General features: G+C 43.1%; 1 protein-coding gene across 13 annotated transcripts in view; it reads left to right on the top strand.

The window, feature by feature from the left end:
• Positions 1-14,296, top strand: part of LRRIQ3 (leucine rich repeats and IQ motif containing 3) — a 46,223-nt gene that overhangs the window by 14,820 nt on the left and 17,107 nt on the right. For all 13 annotated transcript variants that reach the window (XR_013987340.1, XR_013987341.1, XR_013987342.1 and 10 more), the window contains 2 exons: positions 8,023-8,176; positions 13,490-13,625. Coding sequence is in view for 10 of the 13 variants with exons in the window: in XM_081008985.1 (XP_080865111.1) it covers positions 8,023-8,176; positions 13,490-13,625 (290 nt within the window). In the remaining 3 variants the exon portion in view is untranslated. The remainder of the gene's footprint in view (positions 1-8,022; positions 8,177-13,489; positions 13,626-14,296) is intronic.

Below are 14,296 nucleotides of genomic sequence, written 5' to 3'. Positions count from 1 at the left end.
AACTTTTTTCCTTTCTTGTAGTCTACACACAGAATTTTAAGGAACCTATTAGATGTTGTAATATTGCAGTATGGAGCGCATTGCAGCTCCCCCCCATCACAGGCTGTTCTGCAGGGTACCCCAATACTTTGTAAAAGATTTTAGGGTCACAGGTAGAAGGAAGAATGGGCTGAATTTGCGTCCCCTTCTCTTACATCAACTGATGGCTCCACTGGGTCAACAGCTAGTGGAATAACAGCAATAGATTTCACTTTAAAATTTCACATTTTGAACATGTGTAAGCTGCAGCAATGCATACTGTAAAAGCTTATACAGTGGTACCTCGGTTTACGAACTTAATCTGTTCCGGAAGTTCATTCTTAAACCGAAGCTGTTCTTAAACCGAGGCGCGCTTTCCCTAATGAGGCCTCCTGCTGCTGGTGCCCTTCCACCATTCGGATTCCGTTACGTAGAGTTATCAAACCAGGACACTACTTCCGGTTTTGCAGAGTTTGTAAACCAAATCGTTCTTAAACAGGACTGTTCTTAAACCGAGGTACCACTGTACTGCTAGTGTATAGTGACTGATTGGAAAAGTTAACACTCCACACTGCAAGTTTTTGTTACAGGTTGCATTTGTTCTTATTCTCAAATTTTGCTCCTTAATAACAGCTGGAAAACAATTGTCGTTTGGTTTTCCCTGCTGCCGTTGTAAACTTTGTGCCAACGCTGTGAACTAGCAGAATTCTAGTGTTGGACCAGTCAGGGCTACATTTTCTTTGAAATGAACACTTTTCACAGGGTGGCAAATTCTCTTGATTTCTAGGGAGACAAAGAATATTCTTTAAAATCTGTGATGGTGTGGACTGTAACTAACTTAACTGTTCAAGGTGGCTGAGGGATTTCTCCCCTCAAACATGACTTGCTTAATCTCTTTATGATACACACACTACTGTGCACTTGCAATCTTTTCACATAATGTTTCAATCAAGGAATTTAAGAATTGATGCTACCTTATTAAATCCAGTATTCAGCTTCTGTGAGCATAGTTGCCAAATTGCACAAACATGTCCAGGGAAGAGAGCAGCAAAATACTAACATAACTGGAGCTGAGGACACCTTTGTACGTGTGCTTGCCATGACAAGACTTAGGTTCTTAATATGCTTGGTGTTTTCCATTGTATGTGCAAACACACACCCCAAACTTCTGCAGGAAGTGAAACTTTTAGAAGTATTATGCTACCTAGAGTGGCTGCAGCAGAAGTACATTAGTATACATGATGGGGATCAATATGCATAGTAAAAGTTCACGGACTTTGTTGCTGTTAATGCACGTGCCTAAGTGATGTGAATGACTAACTGAGATATTTCAGATGTTAAAAGTTTTCTTTGGTCTTTTCAGTGTGATATCTGAAAGAAAGTATATTCTCCAGGGTATTCTGCATTCATGTCGTGGGTGCACTACACCCCACACCAGATGATGTTAAATTCATGCTTAGCATCATAATTTCTAAGATGAAAAGCACTGACTTGTGCCTTTGTATTATTTGTACACAGATGGTGTTCTGTGAAGCATTCAGCAAGCAGGCAAACCACATCTGTCAAAACACTCTCCATCAATTCCAGCATCTTGTGCTGAGTAGCAATTGAAAGGTTGTCAGTTTAGATCAATGATTCTCATACCACGTTGGGTTGACTGGTCATTTGTACGGACTGAAAAGCCCAACTAGCTCAGGAGCTGCAGGTAGCTCATTTGAGCAGTTCAGAAGCCGTTTCTTGGCTGATCGAGGAAGTGAATGATGAAGTCCACTGTAAGGCTATTCTGTAGGAACAGTCTCTTGAATCTCCTTTCCTCCCACTTTCAGTCACGTGCAAGGACTGACGCATGCTGGAACTCCTCCCCAGAGGAGGAGGGGAAAGTAATGGTAGGACTATGATAATCCCTAGGGGCCTTTAAACTGGCCTGTAGTAGGAAGTGAAGAAGCAGTGGTAGTTATGGAAGAGGACTGATTGGTTGGAAGAGAAAAACAGTAGAACAAAGGGAGAATTAGAAAATCTGTGATGGGGACAAAGTGGAATATGTCTTATTGTGGGACAGCACTCCTTAGCACTGTAGCATCTCTGTAGTTCTAAAGTTTTGTTTGTTTTTCTTCTTTGGAGACACAGAACACACCTGAGGTCCATGTATTTGTGCTATCCATCTACATATCTTGTTGCTTAAAGCAACACTGAATATTGACAGCCATCTTTGTTTTGATACACACAACCATTTGGCATGAAAAGTGAAAGCTACTTTAAAGATAATCTTGTCAAGCTGTTACTCTGATGAAGAGTGACAGACTCTGCATCATTTTGGCAGACAGGTCAAGTTTTCTTTGGGGAAGTGACAATTTTCCTTTTTTTTCAACTAATGAAAAGTCTACAAAATGCGTCTTCCCTGAGCCAAATGTATTTTGAAGAGAGAGTGCACCGAAAATGAAACATAAAATGCATGCCTTTACATATTGGCACCATGGTATGCATCCACAGAAAACCTGTGTGCTGTTGAAAAGTTTAATAGAAATACAAAATTGAATGTCTTTCAACAGTGGGATGTTAGGAAGATTTCAATGGCTTTGCAGGCATATACACCAAAACAAGTGTTTTAAGATCCAAGTAACAATTTCTTATAAACTGGATCTTTTTGGCACATATGATAGTGGAATACTTATATAAACTCTACTAATTTGTGAAAACTAGCTTTTCAGGAATAGCAATAGTTGCATTTGAGTCCATTGGCGCTTGGCTGCAGAGGACTCCTTAGAAGATGTATAGTTGTTAGATTATTATGACCCTGTCAGGGGTCTTCTCTAAGTAAAAGTTGCTGATACTACTCCCTAGCCCTTGGGCTAAGGTTAAATAAATAAGTGATGGGAAAGGACATTTGAAAATTGACTCTCAGTACACTGTGATATCCATCAGAATAAGTTCAGGCATCATCTCAAGTTACTCAATTCTATATCAACTAACTAAGAATGAAGTTGAGAGCTATAATAAATAACAATACATAGTATTTAGAGTGTTCAAAACACTTCACACACTTTTCAGCAGCCCTGTAAATTGTTGTCCATATATTATTGTTCCCATATTGAAGGCTGGAGGAGAAGTGAATCTCAAAGGTTTGAACATTGATTTAACTGGCTAACATAAAAATGTAGAGTTTGGATTTGACACAGGACTTATAAAAGTCATTTGCAAAAGAACTTGTATGTGTACTTGCTTTTTCAGAATTTTATGCACAAGCTTCTTAGTATTCTAGAAAGAAAATGCTAAGAAGGTGCTACAAAGACTTAATAATTTTTCAGGAAGAGATTAAGTCTTCTTAATGCCTAAACACATCATAGCATAGTTGCATTCTGCTAATAGATGTTCAGAGCATACACCTTACATATTTCTCCTTCATGCTTATGCATTTTACAGGTTATTAATAGCCTCTAGTATATAATACTAAAAAATGTCAGTGCCTCTCCAATGTCTTCAAAATAATTTCATTATTATGTTAATATGAAGCCCTCGGTGGATAATGTTTTGTCAATCTTTTTTAAAAGGGACTGTATGTTACATTATAAAAATTATATGCTTAACTCTTTCTAGTTGGTAAGTAATTACCATGACCAGCTCCATGAACTTTGAAGATCACTTTCAAATTGTTTTGCCTAAGATTTACCCCATTTTTGTTTTAAAATCATGGAGTTGGAAGGGACCATAAGGGTCTTCTAGTCCAACCCCATGCAATGCAGGAATCTTTTGTCCAACACAGGGCTTGAACCCATGAACTTGAGTTAGGGTGTTCAGAATTTCCCAGACATAGAGGAGATTCGGCCGTCAGAAATAGCGTCCGGGCAGAAATCACTGAAATGTCTGGGGGAAAAGCACAGCAACTTTGAGCAGAACTGAAAAAAGCTCGAGAACTTTGCTCCTACCCCCACCAGGCAACCCTACTTGAGTTTAAGAGTCTCATGCTCCACCAATTGAGCTACCCCACAGGCACCAAGACTTCATAAGTTTCTGAGTCAATCTGTAGTCTTCTCTGTCTGGAAAATTCATGGCTATCTTTTTTCTCTCTGATAAAGTGAAACCAATCTGACTGGCAAAATGTCCAGCTTTGAGCTTGAGAGGCGATGTTTGTAGAGATATGTAGGGACCTTTCATTTTGATTGACACGTCTAGCGTAAATCACAGCGAATTATTTTCCCAGGGTACTCCAATCACAGTTAGAACTGATGTTTTCATTGTCACATATAATATGGTTAGGAGAGAATAGCAGCATTTTTTAAATTCAGCCTGCAATTCAGTGCACCCTTTCTTGAGAATAAGACCCATTGAATTTAGTGAGACTGACTTTAGAGTAAACATGCATAAGACTGCACTCTTATTCTGCAGATTAAGACTGCAGATGGGCCCGTCCTTGCCGCTGCTTGTCCACCAGGTTTCTCTTATGCACAGCAACCCAGGCCTTGTGGGCGGGGAGGGGGGGTTGCAGTGATTTTTAGGAAGTCATTAGTTTGCACCAGGCGTCCTATTGGAAAGACCCAGTTCTCTGAGTGCATGTTCTGGAAGTTGGGCAATAGGGGCAGTACAGGATTCCTATTGGTGTATCGACCTCCCCGCTGCACCAAGGATTCCCTGCCCGAGCTGCTTCAGGTCATGACGGATGTCCTCCTGGAGACACCTAGTTTGGTTGTCCTAGGGGACTTTAACATCCATGCCGACACAACCTTACAAGGAGCCGCTCGGGACTTCGTGGAAAGCATGGCCTCCATGGGGCTGTCCCTGAATAAGTCTGGCCCAACTCATAGCCACGGGCATGCCTTAGACCTGGTGTTCACCTCTATGGATGTTGGTGATCTGACATTAAGTAAAAGCGAAACCAAATAAGTGCCATGGTCAGATCACTTCCTGGTGCAACTGGACTTCTCCGTGACCCTTCCCCTCTGCAGGGAGGCGGGACCGATTCAGATGGTCCGCCCCCGCCACTTAATGGATCCAAATGGTTTCCAGAGAGTGGTAGGGGATGTTTTATCCCGTGTTGATGGCCTTTCAGCTGATTCCCTGGTGGCCCGCTGGAATGTGGAGTTAACCAGGGCTATTGACTGTTTGGCTCCAAAGCGCCCTCTCCGACTGCATGGAGTCCGGACAGCCCCGTGGTTTTCCACGGATCTGAGGGCAATGAAACAATCGTTGAGACGGCTAGAGCGCCGGTGGCGGATAACCCATTCTGAATCTGACCGGACACGGGTTAGAGCTCAATGTCGAGCCTACCAAGTGGCGATAGCGACGGCGAAGAAGACTTTCTTCACCGCCTCTATTGCATCTGCGGAAAACAGCAGCAGGAGACTCTTTCAGGTGGTTCGCAATTTAGCGGAACCACCTGCTCCATCAGGGCCCAGTAGCGGCCACATGATCTCCTGCAATGACTTTGCAAAGTTTTTTGCAGATAAAGTCGCTCAGATTCGAGAAGAGGTAGACTCCACCGTGGGAGCAGGGCCGGGGCGGGAGAGTGCTAGAGTCCTGTCTAGTCAAGTTGTGTGGGATCAATTCCAATCTGTTACCCCCAAGGATGTGGACAGGCTGCTTGGACAAGTGAAACCAACCACTTGCCTCCTTGATCCTTGCCCATCCTGGCTTATAAAAGCTAGCCGGGAAGGACTGGGCGATGGGCTTCGTGGGGTGGTGAATGCTTCCCTCCGTGAGGGAGCCTTCCCAGACCCGCTGAAAGAGGCGGTTATTAAACCGCTTCTTAAAAAACCATCTTTAGATGCGGCCACGATAGCCAACTATCGCCCAGTCTCAAATCTTCCATTCTTGGGCAAGGTGATTGAGCGAGTGGTTGCTGAACAACTCCAGGCACGGCTGGAAGAAGCGGACCATTTGGATCCCTTCCAGTCGGGATTCAGGCCTCATCATGGGACTGAAACTGCCTTGGTCGCACTGGTTGATGATCTCCGGCGGGCTAGGGACAAAGGTGAGAGCTGTTTCCTAGTTCTGCTGGATCTCTCAGCGGCGTTTGATACCATCGACCATAACATCCTTCTGGACCGTCTTGAGGGGCTGGGAGCTGGGGGCACTGTTATACAGTGGTTCCGCTCCTTCCTCCTGGGCCGTGTTCAGAAAGTGGTGGTGGGGGATGAGTGTTCAGACCCCTGGGCCCTCACTTGTGGAGTGCCTCAGGGTTCTGTCCTCTCCCCCATGCTTTTCAACATCTACATGAAGCCGCTGGGAGAGATCATCAGGGGATTTGGGCTGGGTGTTCATCAGTATGCAGATGATACCCAGCTCTACCTCTCTTTCAAATCAGAACCAGTGAAGGCAGTGAAGGTCCTGTGTGAGTGCCTGGAGGCGGTTGGAGGTTGGATGGCGGCTAACAGATTGAGGTTGAATCCTGACAAGACAGAAGTACTGTTTTTGGGGGACAGGAGGCGGGCAGGTGTGGAGGATTCCCTGGTCCTGAATGGGGTAACTGTGCCCCTGAAGGACCAGGTGCGCAGCCTGGGAGTCATTTTGGACTCACAGCTGTCCATGGAGGCACAGGTCAAATCTGTGTCCAGGGCAGCTGTTTACCAGCTCCATCTGGTACGCAGGCTGAGACCCTATCTGCCTGCGGACTGCCTCGCCAGAGTGGTGCATGCTCTGGTTATCTCCCGCTTGGATTACTGCAATGCGCTCTACGTGGGGCTACCTTTGAAGGTGACCCGGAAACTACAACTAATCCAGAACGCGGCAGCTAGACTGGTGACTGGGAGCGGCCGCAGAGACCACATAACACCGGTCTTGAAAGACCTACATTGGCTCCCAGTACGTTTCCGAGCACAATTCAAAGTGTTGGTGCTGACCTTTAAAGCCCTAAACGGCCTTGGTCCAGTATATCTGAAGGAGCGTCTCCACCCCTATCATTCTGTCCGGACACTGAGGTCCAGCACTGAGGGCTTTCTGGCGGTTCCCTCACTGTGAGAAGCGAAGTTACAGGGAACCAGGCAGAGGGCCTTCTCGGTAGTGGCGCCTTCCCTGTGGAACACCCTCCCACCAGATGTCAAAGAGAACAACAACTACCAGGCTTTTAGAAGACATCTGAAGGCAGCCCTGTTTCGGGAAGCTTTTAATGTTTGATGTATTATAGTATTTTAATATTCTTTTGGAAGCCGCCCAGAGTGGCCGGGGAAGCCCAGCCAGATGGGTGGGGTATAAATAATAAATTATTATTATTATTATTATTATTATTATTATTATTATTCTCTCTGATCATAGTAAAATGTGCTTTGCTGAGATATGTTTGGAAATATACATCCCATTCCTTCTTTAAAACTGCATAGTCCAATCCATAGATCTTCAGGCATAATCATAATTATAGTCTCCTCCTTCTTCATACCACTAAATGCATGTTTGAAGAAGGTGACAGGCTCCATCTTCTTTCCTTTCACAAGCAAGTAGCATTCAGCTATCATAACTTGGTAGAGCAGTATTTTGTGCTCTTGTGAGTCATGTGTACTCTCAAAGCCTGTTTCCTGATGGAGAAAACCCACATTAAATTTAAGCTAAGCTTGAATACAGTGATCCTTTCAGCTTTTCTTTAATTTTAGACAGCTAACCGCACTTTTCCTATTCTTTTTTCAGCGTCTCTACAGGGCTTTATCAGAGATTTTGTTCACATATATCACATGTATCTGTGACAAGTTTCAGCAAATTCAGTGATATATATATAGTGACAGAGATTGCAATCCTATCCACACCTACCTGGGAGAAATCCCCATTAAAGACTGTGGGGGCATACTTCGAATACTGGAAGGAGGAATGAGATCATGAAATTAAAATTAAGGAATTTGATCTCAGTGTTTTGTCAGTCACATTTTGATGCGATGTACACTGTTTATTTGTCAACAACATGAATAATGCTTTGGAAAATACTTAAAAAGATTTAAGGCACAGTAAGAGCTGTGTTATCATCACTACCTTGCTTTGAGTTTTCACCTCCTTAAAATAAATTTGCCAAACCTTTGTTTCTTACAGCCTGGTTCCTATGCAAGATGTTCTGCGATATAAACGTTACATGAGAGGTGGACTAAAGCTACCACCTTTAGGATCTGATAGGGATGTGAAGCAGACAGCTTTGACTAAGATGGAACAGCATGCGGAGGTCAAAACGCATGCCCCTGGAATCACAGTAAGTGTGCTATTTATATATTAATTTGGAAGCTAGGGTTGTGCATCAGATTTTCCCAAGGCAAACTGGGCATATTTGGCAGGATTTAGGTGTTGCCTGAGTTAGGCTTAGGTAGTTACGGATCGCTGCAGGTCGTGTTGGGTGGCCCAGAGTGATCCAGGACTGTTAGGCACCAAGCAAAAAGGAGAGGCAGGCATCATGTTGGAAAACCCCATTGAAAGGCTGGCTAAAAACTGCATCGTCCCAACCCAAGAATGCCCAACTTTCCCACTTGCCTGATGCCCCTTGCCTGAAGCACCATCCTGCAGGATTATTGTGGAGGCATCAATCTTGCTGCTGCCGGAAAGCCACCTGCAAAGCAGCAACCCACAGACTTGCACCCCCTTAGTTGTGAGTGGGGAGAAGGAGAGGCAACGCCTCCTTTCCTCGTGCTCCTTGCCTGCTGTATGTTTAATTGGTGTTTTAAACAATTAATTAAGCATTATCCCTCCCCCTGAACTAATTCGTAACCAGATCCAGGCTGGGCAGATGGTACCCAGCTTGGCCTGGTGTGGGTTGGCCTGACAGACACCCTTTTCCTTCTCCATCAGGGCCATAAGTTGCATACAGCTCTATCAAAAACTATAGGAGAGAATCTGCATTTTACATTTAGTAGCAAGAATCATTCTGTGGATCCAAGGAAAATCAGTAGAACCCTGGGAAATTTGTCCATATTTGATTATAAGGAATTTACACTTGTAAATTCTGTACACTTTGCACAGATATATTAGAAATGTGCTCCGAATGACACTTTTTGGGCAACATTGTATCTCACATACAATGTTATTTTTACCAGTACAGAAGCAAGGCAGTGGGAAACCTGGAAGATTCAAATTAAGTACAGCGGTACCTCTGGTTGCAAACGGGATCCGTTCCGGAATCCCATTCGCAACACGAAAAGAGCGTAACCCGCAGCGGCGCGTCTGTGCACACGCGGGTTACGATTCGCTGCTTCTGCGCATGCGCGTGACATCATTTTGCATGTCTGTGCATGCGCGAGCGGCGAAACTCAGAAGTAACCCTTTCCGGTACTTCCGGGTCGTCATGGGACGTAACCTGAAAGAACGTAACATGAAGTGGATGTAACCTGAGGTATGACTGTACAAATTTGACCATGACAATGGGATCCTAAGAATCACCCCAGAAAGCAGTTTTGAAGGGTAACCAGTTTGACAGCATCTTCTCAATCCCACACTTCTGTACCATATACCGCTTGTGGGATTACCTTTTACCCCAAAATCTTAAGTGCAGGGGGTACCAAGTTACCACCTCAGAAGCGAGTAAAGGTAAATATGGCTATGATTACTTGTAGGGTCGAGAGCCTTGTGGAATCCAAATGCCCTGACCAGGTATAGTTCTGATTGAACTGAATTCTCAGACACTTACAATTCTTAATCTGTTCTATATTTATACAGTCTATTTCCACTTACGTAGGTGTGAACTTTTAGCAGACAAACCATCTTAGTTTCAGCATAACTCAAGCTGAGGAATTCCTTTTCACAAAATAATTCAAGGTCTCTGAGAAAATGTCTCATAAAGCTTGTGGCTATGAATTGTAGGAGAAAAGCACTGAGGACCTTGAAGATTTGGGGTAATGTTATTTATATGAAAATTGAATGGGAAAAAGTGAGGGAGGCTAGCAGATATCCCTGTCTTGCATCCCTTGAAGTTGGAATCACCTTGTTGAGGTCACCATTAAAGCCAGCTCACCAATCTGAAAATAAAGAGTTTTAATTAAAATCCAGATTTTCTTGTCAGTACTTGTAGTGAGCAATTAAAGCCCAAGTCCGTCTCTGTGTATCAAACCCAAGGTCAAGGATAATGTTAGTATGTTTGAAGGAAGCGAGTTGTGTGGGTGGAGCTTGTAGTATAATGCTGGTCTTGCAGGTAGGCATATCTGATACTGCTCACATTTTTCGTCAAGATTCTTTGGTGTAAGGAAATATACATTTCTAGCTAATCTTATATACTTGATCATTTCATGTTTTTCAGATATGATTAAATATGTTGCATAATGAATCTAAATACTCTGTGAAGGGTTTTCTGCAGAATTTGCTGGTCTGTGGACTGCAGTTTGCTGAGTAGTCATTAGGACTCAGTGAAAAAATATACTGTATTTAAATTATTTATTTTTTAAAAAATAGACAAAATGAGAGTTTTGAACTACCAGATGCAATCATACAAAGTCGATTTTAAAAAAAAGCATATACAAGCGTTTTATATTATTTTCTTAAGTCTTAATTCTTTCCTTTTATTTGCTTTTTCAAAACAAATACTAGCAGTCTGTTTGGAGAAACTAGCAGAACGAATTTCAACATTGATATGTCTAAATTACATCCAAAAAATAAGAGCAAATATTATTAAAGCAATGTGGCAGCAATCTGTGTTAGAGTGGATATAACAAAAGAAATGGCTTGTTCCATCACTAGGAATTGCAATGATATATTTTAAATTGACATGAAATGGTTTCTGATAGGGTGGGCAACATCTGCTTCCACTTTGTGTGATGGTGGCCTGTGGCTCCAATATGCAGGCATCATTGCGTGAGCATACAATTCAGAAGTATGCCTCTCCATAACTCTGTTAGGAATTTTCTCTCCACGCTCCCCCCACCCCCCGTCTTTCCTTAAGCACTAAGCTACTGAGGAAGACAGTTTCCTCTTATTAAAAGCTTGCCCTAGTAGAAATCTCACAATCAAATTTGCACAGTTGTGTCATGGGGTGCTGCAGGGTGGTATTCTATCTTCCAATGTTTAACACCTACTTAAAGTCATTCATTCGGGAATTTTGGGGCCAGGTGTCACCACACTCATCTCTATTTCTGTATAACATCTGGATTAGGAGAGACTGTGCAGGCCCTGGACTGGGTCTGGATGCAGAGGTGGGCTGGATGAGGAGAAATAAGCTGATTTGAATCCTTGGGATCTTTGGGTGAGTGATTCTTGTGTCAGAGAAATTGATCAGTCGCCTGCTCTGAATGGGTTTTCACTTCCTCCGAAGGAGCTAGTTCAGAGCTTTAGGGTGGTCCTTTATCCAGATTTGTCACTAGCCTTGGGGGTTAGAAGTTGCTTTTACAGGCTTCAGCTGGTAAGACAAATGCCAACATTATTGGACCAGGTTAGCTTGGCCACAGATGCTTTGGACTACAACTCACATCATCCTTGACTATTGGCTATACTGGCTAGGGCTGATGGGACTTGTAGTCCGCAACACATGGTGGGCACCAGGGTACAGGTGTTTTGTTTTTGCAGCTATGCCTTGTTAAATTCTGGGTCTGCTTTTCTAATGTTTCATGAAGTTTCCATTCTGTGGAGTATTTGTAGATTTTAAAAACCACCTTGCTTGTGCTCATGGATTTGTCTCACTGGATTGAGACAAAACATTTCTTGTGAATTTAACTTTCATAGGTATAACCAAATCCTCTCAGTGGTCTAGGACCGGCACATTGTATTTGGTCATACAAGTAATGTAGAAATACTGACATTTGACAGCCCTTTTACAGATTTCATAGTAGGTGAAAGCAAGCTGAATTCCAGTAAATATCCATGCAGTACATAATAGCTGCAAGAGTCTGCATTAGCTCAAATAAGACATTAATTTAATGATAATGAAATCCATTGATCATTAATCTAACAATCAAGGGAACTGAAACTATTTCCTACTCACAAACTGCAGCAACAACAACAATAATAACAACAACAATTTATTATTTATGCCTCACCCATCTGGCTGGGTTTCCCCAGCCACTCTGGGCGGCTTCCAGCAAAATATTAAATACAATAGTCCTTCAGCTTCCCTAAACAGGGCTGCCTTCAGATGTCTCCTAAAAGTCTGATAGTTGTTTTTTCCTTTGACATCTGGTGGGACAGTGTTCCACAGGGCGGGCGCCACTACCGAGAAGGCCCTCTGCCTGGTTCCCTGTAACTTCGCTTCTCACAGTGAGGGAACCGCCAGAAAGCCCTCAGTGCTGGACCTCAGTGTCTGGACAGAATGATGGGGGTGGAGACGCTCCGTCAGGTATACTGAGCCAAGGCCATTTAGGGCTTTAAAGGTCAGCACCAACACTTTGAAATGTGCTTGGAAACGTACCGGGAGCTAATGTTGGTCTTTCAAGACCGGTAGTCTCGGCACCACTCCCAGTCAAGAGTCTAGCTGCAGCATTCTGGATTAGTTGTAGTTGCCGGGTCACCTTCAAAGGTAGCCCCACGTAGATTGCATTGCAGTAGTCGAAGCGAGAAATAACTAGAACATGCACCACTCTGGCGCGACAGTCTGCGGGCAGGTAGGGTCTCAGCCTGCATACCAGATGGAGCTGGTAAACAGCTGTCCTGAACACAGAATTGACCTGTACCTCCATGGACAGCTGTGAGTCCAAAATGACTCCCAGGCTGCACACCTGCTCCTTCAGGGACACAGTTACCCCATTCAGAACCAGGGAGTCCTCCACACCTGCCCGTCTCTTGTCCCCCAAAAACAGTACATATGTCTCGTCAGGATTCAACCCCAGTCTGTTAGCTACCATCCATCCTACAATCACCTCCAGACACTCACACAGGACCTTCACTGCCTTCACTGGTTCTGATTTGAAAGAGGTAGAGCTGGGTGTCATCTGCATATTGATGAACACCCAGTCCAAACCCCTGATGATCTCTGCCAGCAGCTTCATGTAGATGTTGAAAAGCATGGGGGAGAGGACGGAACCCTGAGGCCCCCCACAAGTGAGGGCCCAGGGATCTGAACACTCATCCCCCCCCCCCCACTTTCTGAACATGGATCCGAGTTTAACTAGAGCTCACTTGCGCCTATGTGCTCATAAGCAGAGGACTTCAGTTTAGTCACCACTGTAGTCATTTAAAAATGCCCCAAGAATAGCATATGATTCTGCTCAAACTGAGAATTTTCTTTGTTTGTTTGCACAGATAAAGCTAAGGTGCCCTTGCCAGCTACAAGCTGCAGAGAAATGCATCTTGGTGTAACAGATGATGAGTGAAAGGGTTGTTTAGTTTAAAAGCTGGAATTTATTCAAGGAGCATAGAGATGTGAGGTTGGAACAAGTATGCACTCATCCATGCAAACAGTGATGTTGCCTAGAGAGACAAATAATTTCTGAAGGAAGGGTAGAAAAGAAGAATTAACATTTTTTTTACCGCATCATTAAATGGATAGCAATAAAGTTAGTAAAAAATATATAGCCAAATGAGTGTTGCTGATGGGAAGATTTTTGGAATATTGCTATAGCAATATCTCTGACAGATGAAATGTTGATTTTAACAGATTAAAGAAGTGAAAGATCTTAAGGAGCTTCATTTATATTTGAGAAGATTAAAATATCCCATTATCTCGACCTTACTCAGATTGGAAGAAAAGAAAAAAATGAAAGAAAAGAAATCCAAAAGGTCACCAAAGAAGGGTTAGTAACTTACGTATTTTTTATAGCATGTGAAGGAAGGATATTTTAGGAGATGGTTATGACATTTCTGTACTGCATACAGACCTATGGATATCCTTACACTTTGATTTCTGACCATTATATTAAGTATTTATCTACTTTCATCTCAAAATGTACTTACTTGATTTTAGTGCTGATCTGTTCATGCTATTAGTGTTTCATCTTTCAATGTTATGGACAAATATTTACACAGTATGTTTTTTTCCCCATTTTGTAGTCAGGAAGCAAGTCTGTGGGCAAGTTTGCAATGCAATGACTAGAAATGTGCCATTTGATTTACAAAAATCTGCAGAATCTGAATGTTTGTGTCAACACTCTCTGCAGTATTCAGGGAGGGATTGTTAACACATGGGTGCATTTCCTTAATAAAATGACAAGGACCTCTGCTAATTTCTTGAAAGTCGGCTTTGACATTGACGTATGAGACTGAAAACGTTTATTCATCCGTCATCGTCAGTGTCATTCACGTGGTGTCCGGTTATTAACCATGTATGTCCTAGAGTTCCTCATTTGGAATATATTTTGCACAACTCTATAGACTACAGGCCTCTGACAAAATGTTTGCAAGGTGTTGGGCATCTAGTCTGTACATAGAAACGTGTGTTTATCTGCAGCACTGACTAGGGAGCACA

Source organism: Podarcis pityusensis (assembly GCF_964106645.2).
Source record: "Podarcis pityusensis genome assembly, chromosome: 6".
Lineage (NCBI taxonomy): Eukaryota > Metazoa > Chordata > Lepidosauria > Squamata > Lacertidae > Podarcis > Podarcis pityusensis.
This window is presented reverse-complemented; position numbering and strand designations above follow the sequence as displayed.